This window comes from Chenopodium album, chromosome 22, assembly GCF_948465745.1.
Source record: "Chenopodium album chromosome 22, dcCheAlbu1.1, whole genome shotgun sequence".
Classification (NCBI taxonomy): domain Eukaryota; kingdom Viridiplantae; phylum Streptophyta; class Magnoliopsida; order Caryophyllales; family Amaranthaceae; genus Chenopodium; species Chenopodium album.
Genome location: NC_137855.1, coordinates 1940763 through 1955239, shown reverse-complemented (window position 1 = coordinate 1955239; position 14477 = coordinate 1940763). Strand labels below are relative to the sequence as shown.

Genomic DNA, 14477 nt, shown 5'->3' with positions numbered 1-14477 from the left:
ATCATGTCATCTCAGTATTAACCTAACCCATATATGATACACTATATATTGTATTCACTGACTTCCATCTATGGGCAGTAAAAAAGGTTCAATAGACCAACACATATTGACATATTGTGTCCGATTCGTATCGCATTGTCACGTCGGGTTAACTTTTGACCGCTTTAATGTTTTAATATCCGCACGAGACCTAAAAAGCACCAACTCTCCACACTATTGGGGGGGTTGAAGGGTGAGAGAGAGTGTGCAACAAACTCGCTAACATCTCCAACCTCCCCTCTTTCTTTCCCCACTAACATTTGATTTTCCCCCTTTCTTTTTCTTTTTTCCATTTTTTTTTCTGTCAAAAATTTTGGGCGTTTTTCTGGTTTGATTTGCTGCACTAGCAGCAGATCCTTTCAATTTCCCCCATTTCAAAACCCTAATTTTACTCCCAATAATCGAATTGATGGAATTTGTGGGGAAAACTGTGTCGAAGGAGTTCAAAGGGTTTGGGGTTTTTGAAGGAGTTGTTGAATCATACGATTCTTTAACTGGTTTTTTCAAAATCTTATACGAAGACGGCGATTCCGAGGAAGCTGATTTGTCCGAGGTTACTCGTTTGATCTCTTCTTCTTCGTCTGTTGCTGCTGTTAACTCAATTGCTGGGAATCAGAAAGTTGCGACAAGAAAAGTTGGGAGGAAACCCAAGAAACGGCGTCGTAATGATCCAGGTAAATCTTCTGACAATTTGGAAGTTGATAATTCGCAACAGAATTTAGTGGTTGAGTCTGAATTAGGTCGAACTGCAGTGAATGATTGTAATGTTTCTGTTAATGTTAATGGGAATTTGGATGGTATTGATGGAAATGATGGTTTAGATTTGAACCGAGGGTTAAATGTCGATGATGGGGTTCAAAATGGGGAAGTTAGGGGTGGTATTGACTTGAATTTGAGTGTAGATGATGATGGGTTTGTTGGGGATGACACTAGGATTGAAGAGGTTGGTTTAGCTGAGAGGATAGAACGCGGGTTCGATTTGAATTTAGGGATTGATGACGAGGGCGTTAACGGGGAGAATGGGACAATAAATATCAATTCTTGTGTAGGTTTAGGCGAAGAAGTGAAAGATGGGGATGTCAGTGCTGTTGATGCTAATCCTGTAAATAGTCGGGTTTGTGATTATCAATTAGATGGAGGTGGTGTGGAGGCTGTGACACCGAATCAATGCCAGGATGGAAATTCTGGTCGTAGGAAGAGGAGAAAGATGCAGAAGAATTTAAGTACTCCAACAGAAACTGTGTTGAGAAGAAGTGCACGACGAACAAAGGCTGCTGCTGTAAATGAGAATGATGCTTCTAGTGCCTTGGTAGAAGATGAAGTGAATGATATGTCTGTGGTGTCGGGGGTTATTGATGAAGCAGAAGAAAAGCCTGCTCCTCAGGTGCTGGAAAGAATCATAGAACCTCAAACTCCTCCTAAGATTGAATTGCCACCGTCTTCAGCTAATTTAAATTTAGAGGGAATTCCTGTGTTAGATATTTTCTCTGTATATGCTTGCCTTAGGTCGTTTAGTACCAAATTATACTTGAGTCCTTTTGAATTGGAAGATCTTGTAGCAGCATTGAAGAGCAGGGTATCTAATCAATTAATTGACTTAATTCATGTCGCCATCTTGCAAACATTGAGAACGCATTTAGAATTGCTTGCAAGTGAGGGATGTGAATCTGCATCAATTTGTTTGAGGTAAAGTTTACACTTTGAATATTAAAGATTGTTGGCAAATAAAAAATCGACCTTGTGATTGATTAATTTTACTCTTTGTTTTATAATGATAGGAATTTGAACTGGGATTTTCTGGATGCAATTACATGGCCTGTGTTTATGGTTGAATATCTCCTTATTCACAGTTCAGGTTTGAAGTCTGGTTTTTCTTTCAATCACTTGAAGCTATTTGAGGGCGAATACTACAAAAACCCAGCAGAGGTGAAGATAGAATTGCTTCGTTGTCTTTGTGATGATGTTGTTGAAGTTGAGGCCATTAGATCAGAGCTTAGTAAAAGGACAGGTATTGCAGAAGCTAATATGGATACTGGTCGAACGGTGTGCAATGATAGGAAAAGGAGAACCTCTTTAGACGTTCCGGTGGACTCTTGCCCAAGTGAAGGCATGAAAGAAGAGGTAGCTGATGGAAACAGTGATGAGTGTTGCCTTTGTAAGATGGATGGGAACTTGATATGCTGTGATGGTTGTCCAGCTGCATATCATTCAAAATGTGTTGGAATTGTCAGCAGTCTTTTGCCAGAAGGTAACTGGTACTGTCCAGAATGTGTGATTGGCAAACTGAAATTTGCCAACAAACCTCAGAAATACATTCGCGGTGCAGAGTTACTTGGAACTGATACTTGTGGACGCCTTTTTTTCAGCTGCTTTGACTACCTTTTGGTGTAAGCTCCTTGGAATTTCGTTTCGCTAAATTACCATATTTATTACACTTAGCTTTTTTTGAATATTTTTTTTTATATATCTACATGGTCTGGCTTTAGAGTTGCTGTGTCTGAGTTTCTGAATAACTTTCTTGCTACAAATGTTACCAATGTGGTTAGAAGCCGACAGTATATAACTTGGCTTTATTTTACTATTACTTTTACCAGGATGAAACAGAATGAATGTAGATATGCTATCTTACTTAAGAAATGGACCTCTTTTATGATTTGTTTCCAAGTACTTTGAATCAATGTAGAGCATGATAAAGTGCCATCAACAAAAGCAAGGTTTGTTATTTTCTGTTATTCATCCAGAAAGATGCATAGAAATGTGATTTTTAGGGTATAAGTACTCCTTAGGTAGCTCATAACTTGTGGTTTTTAAATCAAGGGGGAAACTTGAGAAGCAAATTTCATTTTCTATAAGATACATAGTATGTAACAGCTCTTTGAACAGCATAACTGGTAAAAAATGATTGAACACAAAATTGGTAGCATAAGAATTCAAAACTGATGTATTCCTTTTTCTTAGAAGAAGATAGATTGAAAAGCATGATTGCCTATTCTTTCCGAAGTTTTTTTCCCGCTGGTTGTAGAATTCTTAGAGCTGAAGAAGTGTTGTACTATTTATGCTTCATAACCTTTAGGTATGGGTAGATGTTGGAAAAATGTTAAGTGTTTGGTGTTCCTTGGTGGCTTTTACTCCTAGAAACTTTTGAAAGCGTTTCCTATTTTTCTTTCTTGAATATAGAGCATGTGTCGCTTTTGTTAGACACTGGACTTGAATACTGCTTATTGACAGGCTAAGTGGCTTTTACATGTCTCTGAATGATGGTGTAGATATCATTGCTAAATTGCTGGTTGATTACACCCTCTTAAGGATGTGGGTGGATCTAATGCTTATATTTATATATATTTTTTATTTATTCAGGGTTTAGAGTCGTTTGAAAGAGGTAGGGTTCTGAGATAAATTGCAATAATCTTAATCATGGTTGTCTTTTTTGGTGGTCAATGGAAGGAAGCTGGGGCTCCTTTAAAAAAAAAATAGAATATATCTTGGGGTTTCTCCACAATTCTGCTTGTCTTCTTTTCCTCTCAATTTTCTGTAGAAGTAGAGGTCTCCACAATGTTTTTGGTTAAACTCTGATGATCCAAGAATTGACAAACTGTTATCTCTTCCTCGTGTCCACCTTAGGATTTATGACCAACCATATAGCAAGGCATGAAGTATTAGGCTGACAGTCTCAGTTTGACTGAGGGAGTATTTACTACTTGGAGATATTACTATTTCTCACTGGTTTTTTCACTTTCTTCTGTAAGCACTTGTTCTGTCAGGATGGCATATAGGATATTTATTGGGATTAGAGTCTTCATTGAGGATAGATTTACGATAGATTTTTTTCTCTCTCATTATATCCTTTATCCAGCAAGTTTAGTATCTGATTTTCTCTGAAAGTCTTCATATCTCACTCATCATAGCTGTCACCTACTGGCTTATGTGTACTTGTAATTTAAGGGAAAAACTATAAATTTTTAAATGACATCTTATTTGTTGACTAGAAAGAACTTCAAAAGTGTACTTTTGAATCTATACTATATAATAAAGTAATCACCAAAGGGACACTTGGCATAATTTTGTGAAAAATTTTCCCTCCAAAATGCTATTTATTTTTTTTAATTAAAAAATTCTTTTAATAAATTAAAATTCATTTATTAAATTTTATTTATGCAACACATTATTGAGAATTTAAAAGATAGACATTAATAAATTCAAATTTGAAAAAAAATAAAATAAAATTGTTACACAAGTCTTTTAATTTCAATTAATTCTATATAGTTTCAACCGACTATAATTTTAACCTTATAAATCCGTGTATTGCACGGGGCCAAAAATTAGTTCTGAACAAAGAAGACTCCAATACCTGTTCTGATGTTTGGAATTTGATCAACAGTAATATCTGGCAACTGTGTAGTGTGTACCGATGACAATACATATTCTGATGGGTAAGAGATTTACATTTTAAACATCTGTTGGGAAAAGCTTAAAATGTAACTCTTGAAAAAGTTTAGGTTCACAGGTTCATGTTTAATGATTCTATTGTGTCTCTGTTACTCCGGTGGTTACATTTATGTTCTTTTTCCTTATTTCATGCAAAATTTCAACATTTAATAGTACATCATCTGGTTTTCCTTCAGTTTGTTATGCCATTCTACTGATAAAGATGGAAGGAGAAGAATATTATTTGCCTAAAACATATCTTTGTATTGATATGTTATTAAAATTCACAGATCAGATTCCAGTGATGCTGAGGCTGTATGTAGTTATTACCACAAAGATGACCTCAGTGATGTTATTCAACTTCTGCAATCATCTTCTATTTTATACAGCTCAATCCTAAGTGCAATTTCTCAATATTGGGGCTTCCCAACTGAGTATGATGGAAGGAAATCAAAAAAAATCATCAATACAAGATATTCTGGTCATTCGGGCTCTGAAATTTCTGAACCTGCAGACTTGCTTGGTTCAGATACTGCAAAAACTTGCAGAGAAACAAACAATCTACTTACAAGTTCTGAAGGATCCGGTGAAGTTTTGCAGGAGAATGAGTTGATTCAAAAATCTTGTAGACCTGTGCCCAATATGGCTGCCAGAGGTACATCTGGAAAGAAGCTTTCATCTTCTAAACTGAGGAAGAAAAAAGGCCCTGCGAGAAAAGGTAGATCGGTTTTGAAGGCTAAAGAGGAGGATGTGTTAGAAGAGCAATCTGGAGATAATTATCTGAATAGCTACAGCTTTGCTCGGACAGCATCTTCGATTGTTGAAGAATTATTGAGAAAACCCACTGGTAAAGATGCTCCTAAGACTGAGGAGGAGATCATTTCAATTCAGTTGAAGTTTATTCAGAAGAAGTCTGTAAAGTCTTGTTGGACTACTATTCAAGACCTAAATAGGAAGAGACAGATAGAAAAATGTGGATGGTGCTACTGTTGCAGATTTCCTGTTGAAGGAAGAGGTTGTTTATTCAGTACCCCGAATGGAATATCTGTTTCAGATGCTCTTAAAGAAGAAATTGATGGTATCCTGTCAAAAAGGAATAAGAAGGGTCATCTTGTAGATGTCATTTGCTACATTCTTTGTATGGAAGAGCGCCTGCGGGGACTTCTCTCTGGTCCATGGCTGCGACCTCAATACAGTGAGCTTTGGCGTCAACGTGTCCTCAAGGCATGTGATGTTTCTTCACTGAAACTCCCTCTGCTTACGGTAATGTTTTCTCTCTAACATCCTGATTTAAAAACATCTTCAGTCTTAAAATGTGAATTATAGGTAATTTGTGCAACTAATGGTAGAATACGTAATCTTTTTGAAATTCTTGAAAATAATTGCTGATCTTTTGGAAGAAGTTTTGAGATGTATATGGTAATTTTATGCAAAGTATTACAAATGCTAGCTTATCTAATTTTCACTGACCAGTTAGTCAATGAGTTGAAGTTTAAAACTTCGCAAAGCGTTTTTGTATACAACAAGCTTAGTCACCTCAAATTTAATAATTATCAGTTTACCACCCCGAATTACATAAATGTCAATCCAATTCGCATTAAAGCCAAGTTTTCAAAAGGGGTGGCTTTTATTTGATGTAAGTTGTACATTTATTAAATTTGGGGTGACTAGCCCCATTTTATAAAAGTATACTTATAATATACAATACTGTTGGAAAAGCTATTTAACTAATTTGAATGTGACTGAGAATATGAGTCAGTCTTTGCTATTTACAGAGTTGTCGGTTTAAGTTCCAGAGAGTCATATTCATTCTATCTTATTGACTTATTGTAACTGGATTTTGGGGTGACGTGTTGGGGGGTGGGCAAAAATTTATTACAAAGGGGACCTTTCAAGACTTCAGGTGCAATCGTGATATTTTGGCAGGTTATCCAGTTTGAATACTATGAGCATTAGTGAATACTACTTTATGTAACTGAACATTTTGTTTGTTTGCATTTTTTCTTTGTTTGGTTGCCAAGGATGCTTTGTATCTGATTGGTCATTGTGCTCCAGGCCTTTTGAATTTGTTGACCTACATGGAGTAGCACAATGAAATGATGAACTAAAAGTATTATGCTGCTTCCTTTTGTAGATTAATCTAGTAATTATTAGTTTTATATGTGAATTTCCTTCTTCATACTTTCAGAGATTTAATTGGTTGGTATTTTGCCTTCATCATTTTCTGAATTTCTGGTATTTATTTTTGTTGCTGTACATGAAGCTGGAGGCCAACATACGTCCTTTGGCTATTTCTGCTGATTGGTGGAAACATGTTGACTTGGTTACTACTATGGGTTCAGCTTCTCACTTTGTGGCCAGTTCACGTGCAACTTCAAAGAACGGTCTCAGCAGAAAGAAGGTTAGATATGCAGACTCAGAAAATAAATCATCAACTGCTGGTCGTGGTTTAGTTTTCTTTTGGTGGAGAGGGGGTAAGACTTCTCGTAGTCTATTCAATTGGAAAGGCATACCTCGCTCATTGGCTTTGAAAGTGGCCCGAAAAGGTATTATTATGTTTTGGCTCTTTGAGGTCAGTATTACATACACTTTTAGCAATCACATGTTCTTTCAACTCAGTTGAAGCCTGACTTTTTGCAGCTGGCTGCATGAAGTTACCGGATATACAATATCCTGATGCTTCTGAAATTGCTAGGCGAACTAAATGTGTTGCATGGCGGGCTGCTGTAGAAACATCCACAAGTCTTGAGCAGCTGGCTTTGCAGGTAATTTTGCTCATCAACTGTTATTTAGTGGCCACTTTTAGAATAGCCTTTCATATCCTCCAGGTTTATAGTCTATCCTGATTTTACTATTCTGTTGTGTGAAATGAGACATCAAGAATCTACTTGGTGGTTTCAGGCTTTCAGATGCTTCAAAAAACTCTATTTTTAAGAATTTACATGATGTTCCAAGCCCTCTGATCTTCCAAATTAACTGAGTGCATCCTTTTAAATACTAATGTTTGTTAAATCGTTATAAGCCTATGTTGCATGGAAACAAGAAATGGAGAAACATGTGGAATTAGTTTAAAGTAAGAGAATGAAATATTGATGACGAACCACCACTGTCTGTCGGTCTGTCCTTTATCACAATTCACGATGGCAATAATGTCATTTTAAGGGGGAGTCTTACCAAAAAGGGTATGTAGTACACAAACAAAAGAAAGACAGGTGGAGTTTAAATCTTTATGTAGTCTTATTGACTAGTACACTAGTCTACTAACTACTACTCTAATTTCATTTTTACTCTGAACGTTTACACCATATAACAGATACATGCTTCTTTGCTCTTGTTCTGCTTTTTTTTACTGCAAGTAGATCTGTGTATCTGATGCCATCAACTTAAGCTTTTTATGCCGTTTGATATGCAGATCCTCTCATTTCTCTCTAATTGTTTTTATTTCAACCTAAGTTTTTGTCAAAGTTATGTTCATAGAAATTGCAGTTTTGCATAGGTTACGTAAACATGTGAAAAAATCTTATGTATTTTTTTTGGTAATCTCTTCCAGTACATTTTAACCCCCCCCCCCCCCCCCCCCCCTCCTTTAAAAAAAACATTTTTGTGATAGTATCAGCCCTGCCATTGTTTTTAATGTTGAGCACTGATTATGTAATTTAACTTTCGAGTTTCACATGTGATTATGCCTATGACTATGATGTAACCTACTTTCCAGGGCATTATGATATGTTGAGGCTGTGGAATTTATAGAGTAAACTATTTTTGTGCTTCAGCACTACTTATGCTTATGCCTATAGAGCCAGTTATTGTTATATGTTGTTGTCTCAGGTGAGAGAGTTTGACCTGGTTATTCGCTGGGATGATATTGAGAATACTCACTCTCATTCTCTATTGGACAAGAACTCCATAAAGTCGATCAGGCTGTTTAAGAAAGTCATAATCAGGCGTAAGTGTTCAGAAGGTACAGTTGCAAGATATCTTTTGGATTTTGGTAAGAGAAGAAGTGTTCCAGATGTTGTTCTCAAACATGGGCAAAAGTTTGAAAAATCTGACTGTGAGAGGAAAAAATATTGGTTGGATGAGGTGTATGTTCCTTTATATCTCTTGAAGAGTTTTGAGGAGAAAAGAATAACCCGCAAGGCTGGTAAGAAAAATTATGATAAATTCCGAAAAGGTGTTAAAGTGTGTAAGAAGCCTTCGAAGGAAAAAGGTTTTGACTATCTGTTCTCAAGAGCAGAAAGGGCTGACAGTTATCAATGTGGACACTGTAACAAGAATGTGCTGATTAGGTATATCAATTCCATTCTTGTAAAATTTCATCTATTTTTTCTCTTATGATCTGTTGTGAATTGGCAGTGCTATAATAGTTTGTTTAGGACTACTGTATTAGGTGGTGTTAAATTGACAACAGAACTGGATATGGGGAAATAAATAAATTATTTTTGACGATATTGCCTGTTTGTGTGGTCAGCAAGGAACATTATAATTCAGGTCTTTGGCTGTTTGTATTTCTTCTAGATAACTGTTTCCTGCTTTAGTTTGGTTTTCTGGATGTAAATTTGAGTAGCTTCACTAAAGAATCAAAGTTGACATCTTATTTGGGTTTTGTGAGTATACTCTGTATGCTGTTGTTTTGGGTTTTTATATTGGTTACATGTCTATTTTGATGCGATGGTAGTTGGGTTGGAAAGGAATTTTGATGTACAAGGAAGCTAAGGCTTAATTCTAATCTAGTTAGGATAAGTCATATCTTTTAAATGTTTACTTAAGAGTCCTACATGGTTTTCCTAGTCCCTTTAGGATGGATTTTACATGTATTGTAAACATGTATTATCATTATTGTTTGAACTTAGAAGTCCTAGTCTTAGGCATTTATTTTCTATGTAATTTAGGATTCATTGTTAGATTGTTCTAGAATTGTTTTTGCCTATATGTAAAAGAAAAATGCCGAATTTGATTCTTTAACAGAGCTACTCAAATTCACATCATATATCTTCTATTTTGGCAATTTGGCCTGGAATCTATAGATTGATAGGTTTAGAGTCTTTGCTAAACTGAACTTTTGTTTTGGGGACATGCTCTTTGTGTGGGATTTGAGTTTTTGATCTTTCATTTCTTATTCTGGACTTTAGGTTTGAATACTGTGTTCTGCACATTTGGTTGGTATACTGTACAGTTATACACTTATACCTTTTCCTTTTATTTTTGTTGGAGCCACTGCCACATGAATATAAGTATGATTTTTCATTTTCTGCATAGCCTGAATCTGTCATGGCATTGGTTTTTGAAAAACACCATAGGTTTTTGGGGTCTGGGGGTATCTCTCACACACATTTGATGTTGTGTGAGTGTGATATGGAGTAAAGATGATTTGTGATATCGAAGTGTTCTTGTATATATTGAGACAGTATCGCTAAATTGTGGTGGTGTTGTTTCTTTATTGGAATAACTTGAAAGAATATCTGATGTCATATGAGTTTGGTACTTTGTTACAAGATGAGAATTTGCTTGCTTTTGCTTGGTGGGAGCATACTTCTGCGAATGGTTTCTGTATTATCATGATTTCTTGTAGAACTGATGCAAATTTCTTTGCATTTTCAGTGAAGCTGTGAGCTGTCAACTTTGCAACGGTACGTTTTTTTTTTTGATAATGGCTTTTGAATGATGGTTGATGTGGTTATGGTGTTATGTCTTTGCTTACTACTCCTTCGAAGAAATCAATATCATGATTAATATCACGTCCTTGTATTTTATTACTGATGGAAGAAGACAACTTCGAGTCTGAAGTATAGACTAACTTTAGTTGTTTTATTGCTGCATGTAACAAAACTTTGATATATAAAGCAATCATTGTTTACTAAGAATACACTTTATGTAAAGGAAATGGACTTTTGTAACTTTTGGAGGCGTTGCTGAATTCTGCACTTTGAGTGATGGTTACAATAGTAATCTTTTGATATTTGTTTGAACATGCTTATATCTCTATGAATTCTTTCTTGTATTGGGGTTGTAGGATTGTTTTCTATTCCCTCTTCTCTTGAAGTTCTCTTTCTATGCTAAATCTTCCTAGGGAAATTACAATATCTATCTTGTAGATGAAGCTTAAATTTTTTCGATCACGTATGATTTTGTTGTTGATTTGGTACTTGTAGTCTTGTACACAACTGTTATGGATGTTGTTGTTGGTGTCCTTGGCCCTTGCATGGGTGCATGGCATTTTTGGTTGGTTTTATTGGTATACTTGCATGAAATTTAAATTTTGCTTCATATATCTGGATGAATCTGACAAATCGGCATCCATTTTTAGGGTATTTTCATAAAAGACATGTCATGAAGTCTTCAGAGGGAATTACTTCTGGATGCTCATATACATGTCACAAATGCCGGGCAGGGAAGCATGTAAAGAAAGAAAGCAATCTGGGGAAACGGAAAATTGGTAAACTTCGGGCCGTGAAAAATGTAAAGTTTGTCAGTGAAGGGCACTCTGCAGCACTGAGAGCTATGCCTCGGAAGAAGGGAAGACCCTTAGGCAGTCGTAGAAAAGTGCTTCTGCGAAATGCTAAAAAGAAGTTGTCCCATGAGCAGTCTCCATCACAGAAAATTACCAATGTCTCTACTGGTGTTACTTTGCGCCGTTCTGCTAGAAAAGCGAATTGTACAACTCTGCATTCTAATAGTTCTGCTAGGAAAGCAATATGTACAACTCTGCATACTAATAGTTCTGCTGGAGGAAAAAAGAGGAAAAGGAATAAGCGTAGGAATTTGGCATCAAAGAAAACCCCGAAGCGCATCTCCTGGCAAAAGAAAAGATCACAAATTCTCCATTCATTCTGGATAAACGGCCTTTTGCTATCTAGGAAGCCAAATGATGAGCGGGTAATACAATTTAAAAGAAGAAAACTCCTTGTGCCATCTGAATTATCTGCTGAGATTGATGATCAACCTAAATGCTCTCTCTGCTCTCAGCAAGGGTCTACATCAGCTTCGATGTATATTTCTTGTGAAATATGTGGAGGTGATGTTCTTAGAATTCTCTGAACCTCGATTACATTTTAATTTTGAATAGCTTTAAAAAATATACATCAGCTTTGATGTGTAGTTCTTGTGAAATATGTGGAGGTGATGCCATGATGTACTTAGACTTTACTGAACCTTGATTACGTTTTTAATTTGAATGGCTTTAAGTTAATTTTCTATGATATGTACTGTGGTTTTTGAAAGAGAGTTCTTGTTTGCAGATTGGTTCCATGGTCATGCATTTGGACTTAACAAAGGAAATATTGATAGTCTTATAGGGTTCAAATGCCACATATGCCGCGGTAGGAGCCCTCCTGCTTGTCCTTTTGTTGACAAATCAAGGGATGAAAGTATGCTTTTTATGGAAGCTACTTGTGATGCTCAAGAATCATCAGAACTTGTTGCTGTTAGAAAGGATACAGATAATGTGCTAGAGCTTCAGTGCAATGAAAATTCTTCTGGTCTCTTAGAGGCTCATTTAGCACAGAATTGTGATAGAAATCTTAATCAGGTTAAGACTCTGATGCTAGATTCTGAGTTGAGAGTAGTAAATGGGACACCTACCAGCAAGGAGGCTGTATCCTGTTCAGAGGACAACAGTACCCTTTTTATTGAAGCTTCTATTGAGGCTCCGGATGCCCAGGGATTACGTGAAGTTGTTGCAATTCAAAAGGCAACAGATTGTGTGTTAGAGCTTCAACAAAAATGTGATGGAACTTGTGACCAAGATGACACTCCAATGCTAGAGTCTGAGACCAGAGTTGAAAACGGGTCACTTGGCAAGGAGGCTGTATCCTGTTCAGAGGACAACAGTACCCTTTTTACTGCAGCTTCTATTGAGGCTCCGGATGCCCAGGGATTACGTGAAGTTATTGCAATTCAAAAGGCAACAGATTGTGTGTTAGAGCTTCAACAAAAATGTGATGGAACTCATGACCATTATGACACTCCAATGCTAGATTCTGAGACCAGAGTTGAAAACAGGTCACTTGGTAATGATATTGCATCTAGTTCGGGGGATGTTAGTACCCTTTTTATTGAATCTTCAAGTGAGGCTCCGGACAAGGTTGTTGCAGTTCGAAAGGAAACCAATTGTGTGTTAGATTTTCACTGTAATGGAGGTTCTTCCGGTGTCGTGGAAGTCCATGCAGCACAGAATTGTGATGGAAATCAGGATCAGGGTGAGACTCCGATGCTAGATTCTGAATTGAAAAAAGGAAATGGGTCTCCTACCAGCAATGAGGCCGTATTCTGTTCAAAGGATAATAATTCTCTTTTTATTGAAAGTGTGAGTGAGGCTCTGGATCCTCAGGGATTACCTAAAGTTGTGGCAGTTCGAAAGGAAACAGACGCGATAGGGATTCAGTGCAATGAAGGTTCATCCGGTGTTGTAGAGATTGATTCAGCTCATAATTGTGATGGAAATCTTGACCAGAATGATACTCTGATTTTAGGTTCTGAATTGAGAGTAGAAAATGGGTCACCTACCAGCAAGGAGGTTGCATCCTATTTAGGAGAAGTCAAACCTCTTTTTAATGAATCTTCAAGTGAGGCTCTGGATGCTCCGGGGTTACCTGGAGTTGTAATTCAAAAGAAAACAGATTGTGCACAACAGCTTCAGTGCACTGAAGGATCCTCTGAAGTTCATTCAGCACCGAGTTGTGATGGAAATCTTTGCCAGGATGAGACTCTGATTGTAGATCCTGAGGTAGGAGTTGTGAACGGGATACTTATCAGCGAGGAAGTTGTATCCTGTTCAATTGAAAGTCAAGATCTTGATATGGAGTCTAAATTGCTTAGGGAGTCTGATGAGAATTGCATCTTGGAAAGAAAGCAATAAGCTAAATGATAACATTTAACACTACTAACTGGACGACAGTTCTGCACATCAGTTCAGTATGGGATGGAGCCGATGGACACAGAGAATCTAAAAATAGCTGAAAGGATAGATGATACCCGTTGCTCATTATTCTTGTACCTTGGTATTTGTTTATGGCCTCTAATCACGTAAAGGAAGAGGCTGCAGTTTCTTGTCGACACTAATTGTAGCAGTGGGGGTAGTGATACCTCCATGATTTTGTCACCCAATTTCTGATTCATGTGACCAGATACAAAGACCTTAGAGGTAGGATAGCTTTTACAGCAGAATCAAATGATAAATACTTTGTTGATTCTTCGTAATTTAATGAAAATTTATAATTTAAACCTTTGTTTTTGCAATTATGACTACTCTAACATGTCTTAAATATTTTTTTCCCAAGGAGGCTGTTTCTCAAATGAATTTTGATTAGGTCGTTTTTTAGTTCTACAGCTATGGACATGACAAGCATGTGGCAAGCTGATTTGTTCTCTCTTCTATCACATTCATCTCTGATATGCAGTATCACCATATTAATTTGGCTTGATGAAAAAAGCTGCTTCACTGTTAAATTTCAAATATATATATTTTTTGAAAAGCTCTGCTAAAGTCTGCTGTGGAAATTGTAGGGCCATTATTAGCTTTGGTCTTGGTTTTATGAATACAACATCTAGTCATTGAACTTTCGCTTTTTATTTTGCATTTTTTTTTTCCTTTGCATCTTTATTGAAGCTTTTTGGTTGATGATATGTTTTGATAGCAATCCCACACCTCCACCTTAAATAGCCAATTTGTAAATTTATCTCATAGTTTGCCATAACAGCATATTTCCTTTGTTTTCATGTTTCTCTTTATCTGATTTGAATACTTGACACAGAGCATTCATTTGGCTGCTTAAGTTTGGGTTTGATAAGCAGGATGCATGGGCAACCATCTATGAAACTCATCTGATTCCCAAAGATGTCTCATGTTTCAGGTTTGAAAGGATTTGGTGTCAGACAGTCACTTTTGTTTCTTGGATGTAATCTGTTGGTTATGAACAGGTTCATTGCGGGTAAAGTTGATTTATATTGATGTTTGTAGGATTTTTGTAAATCGACTACTGAAAATGTCCATAACCTTTTCACGTCCTCTTTTT

At 36.6% G+C, this 14477-nt stretch overlaps 1 protein-coding gene across 1 annotated transcript; it reads left to right on the top strand.

Annotated features, from left to right (window-relative positions):
• The first annotated feature begins 237 nt into the window (after positions 1–237).
• Positions 238–13686, top strand: LOC145603573 (DDT domain-containing protein PTM-like). The gene is made up of 9 exons (XM_081659497.1): positions 238–1725; positions 1818–2426; positions 4755–5727; positions 6728–7010; positions 7105–7229; positions 8293–8753; positions 10066–10094; positions 10772–11479; positions 11703–13686. Exons 1-9 carry the CDS (start codon positions 449–451, stop codon positions 13319–13321), a joined length of 6084 nt encoding a protein of 2027 aa, XP_081515623.1. The 5' UTR covers positions 238–448; the 3' UTR covers positions 13322–13686.
• Positions 13687–14477: the final 791 nt, after the last annotated feature.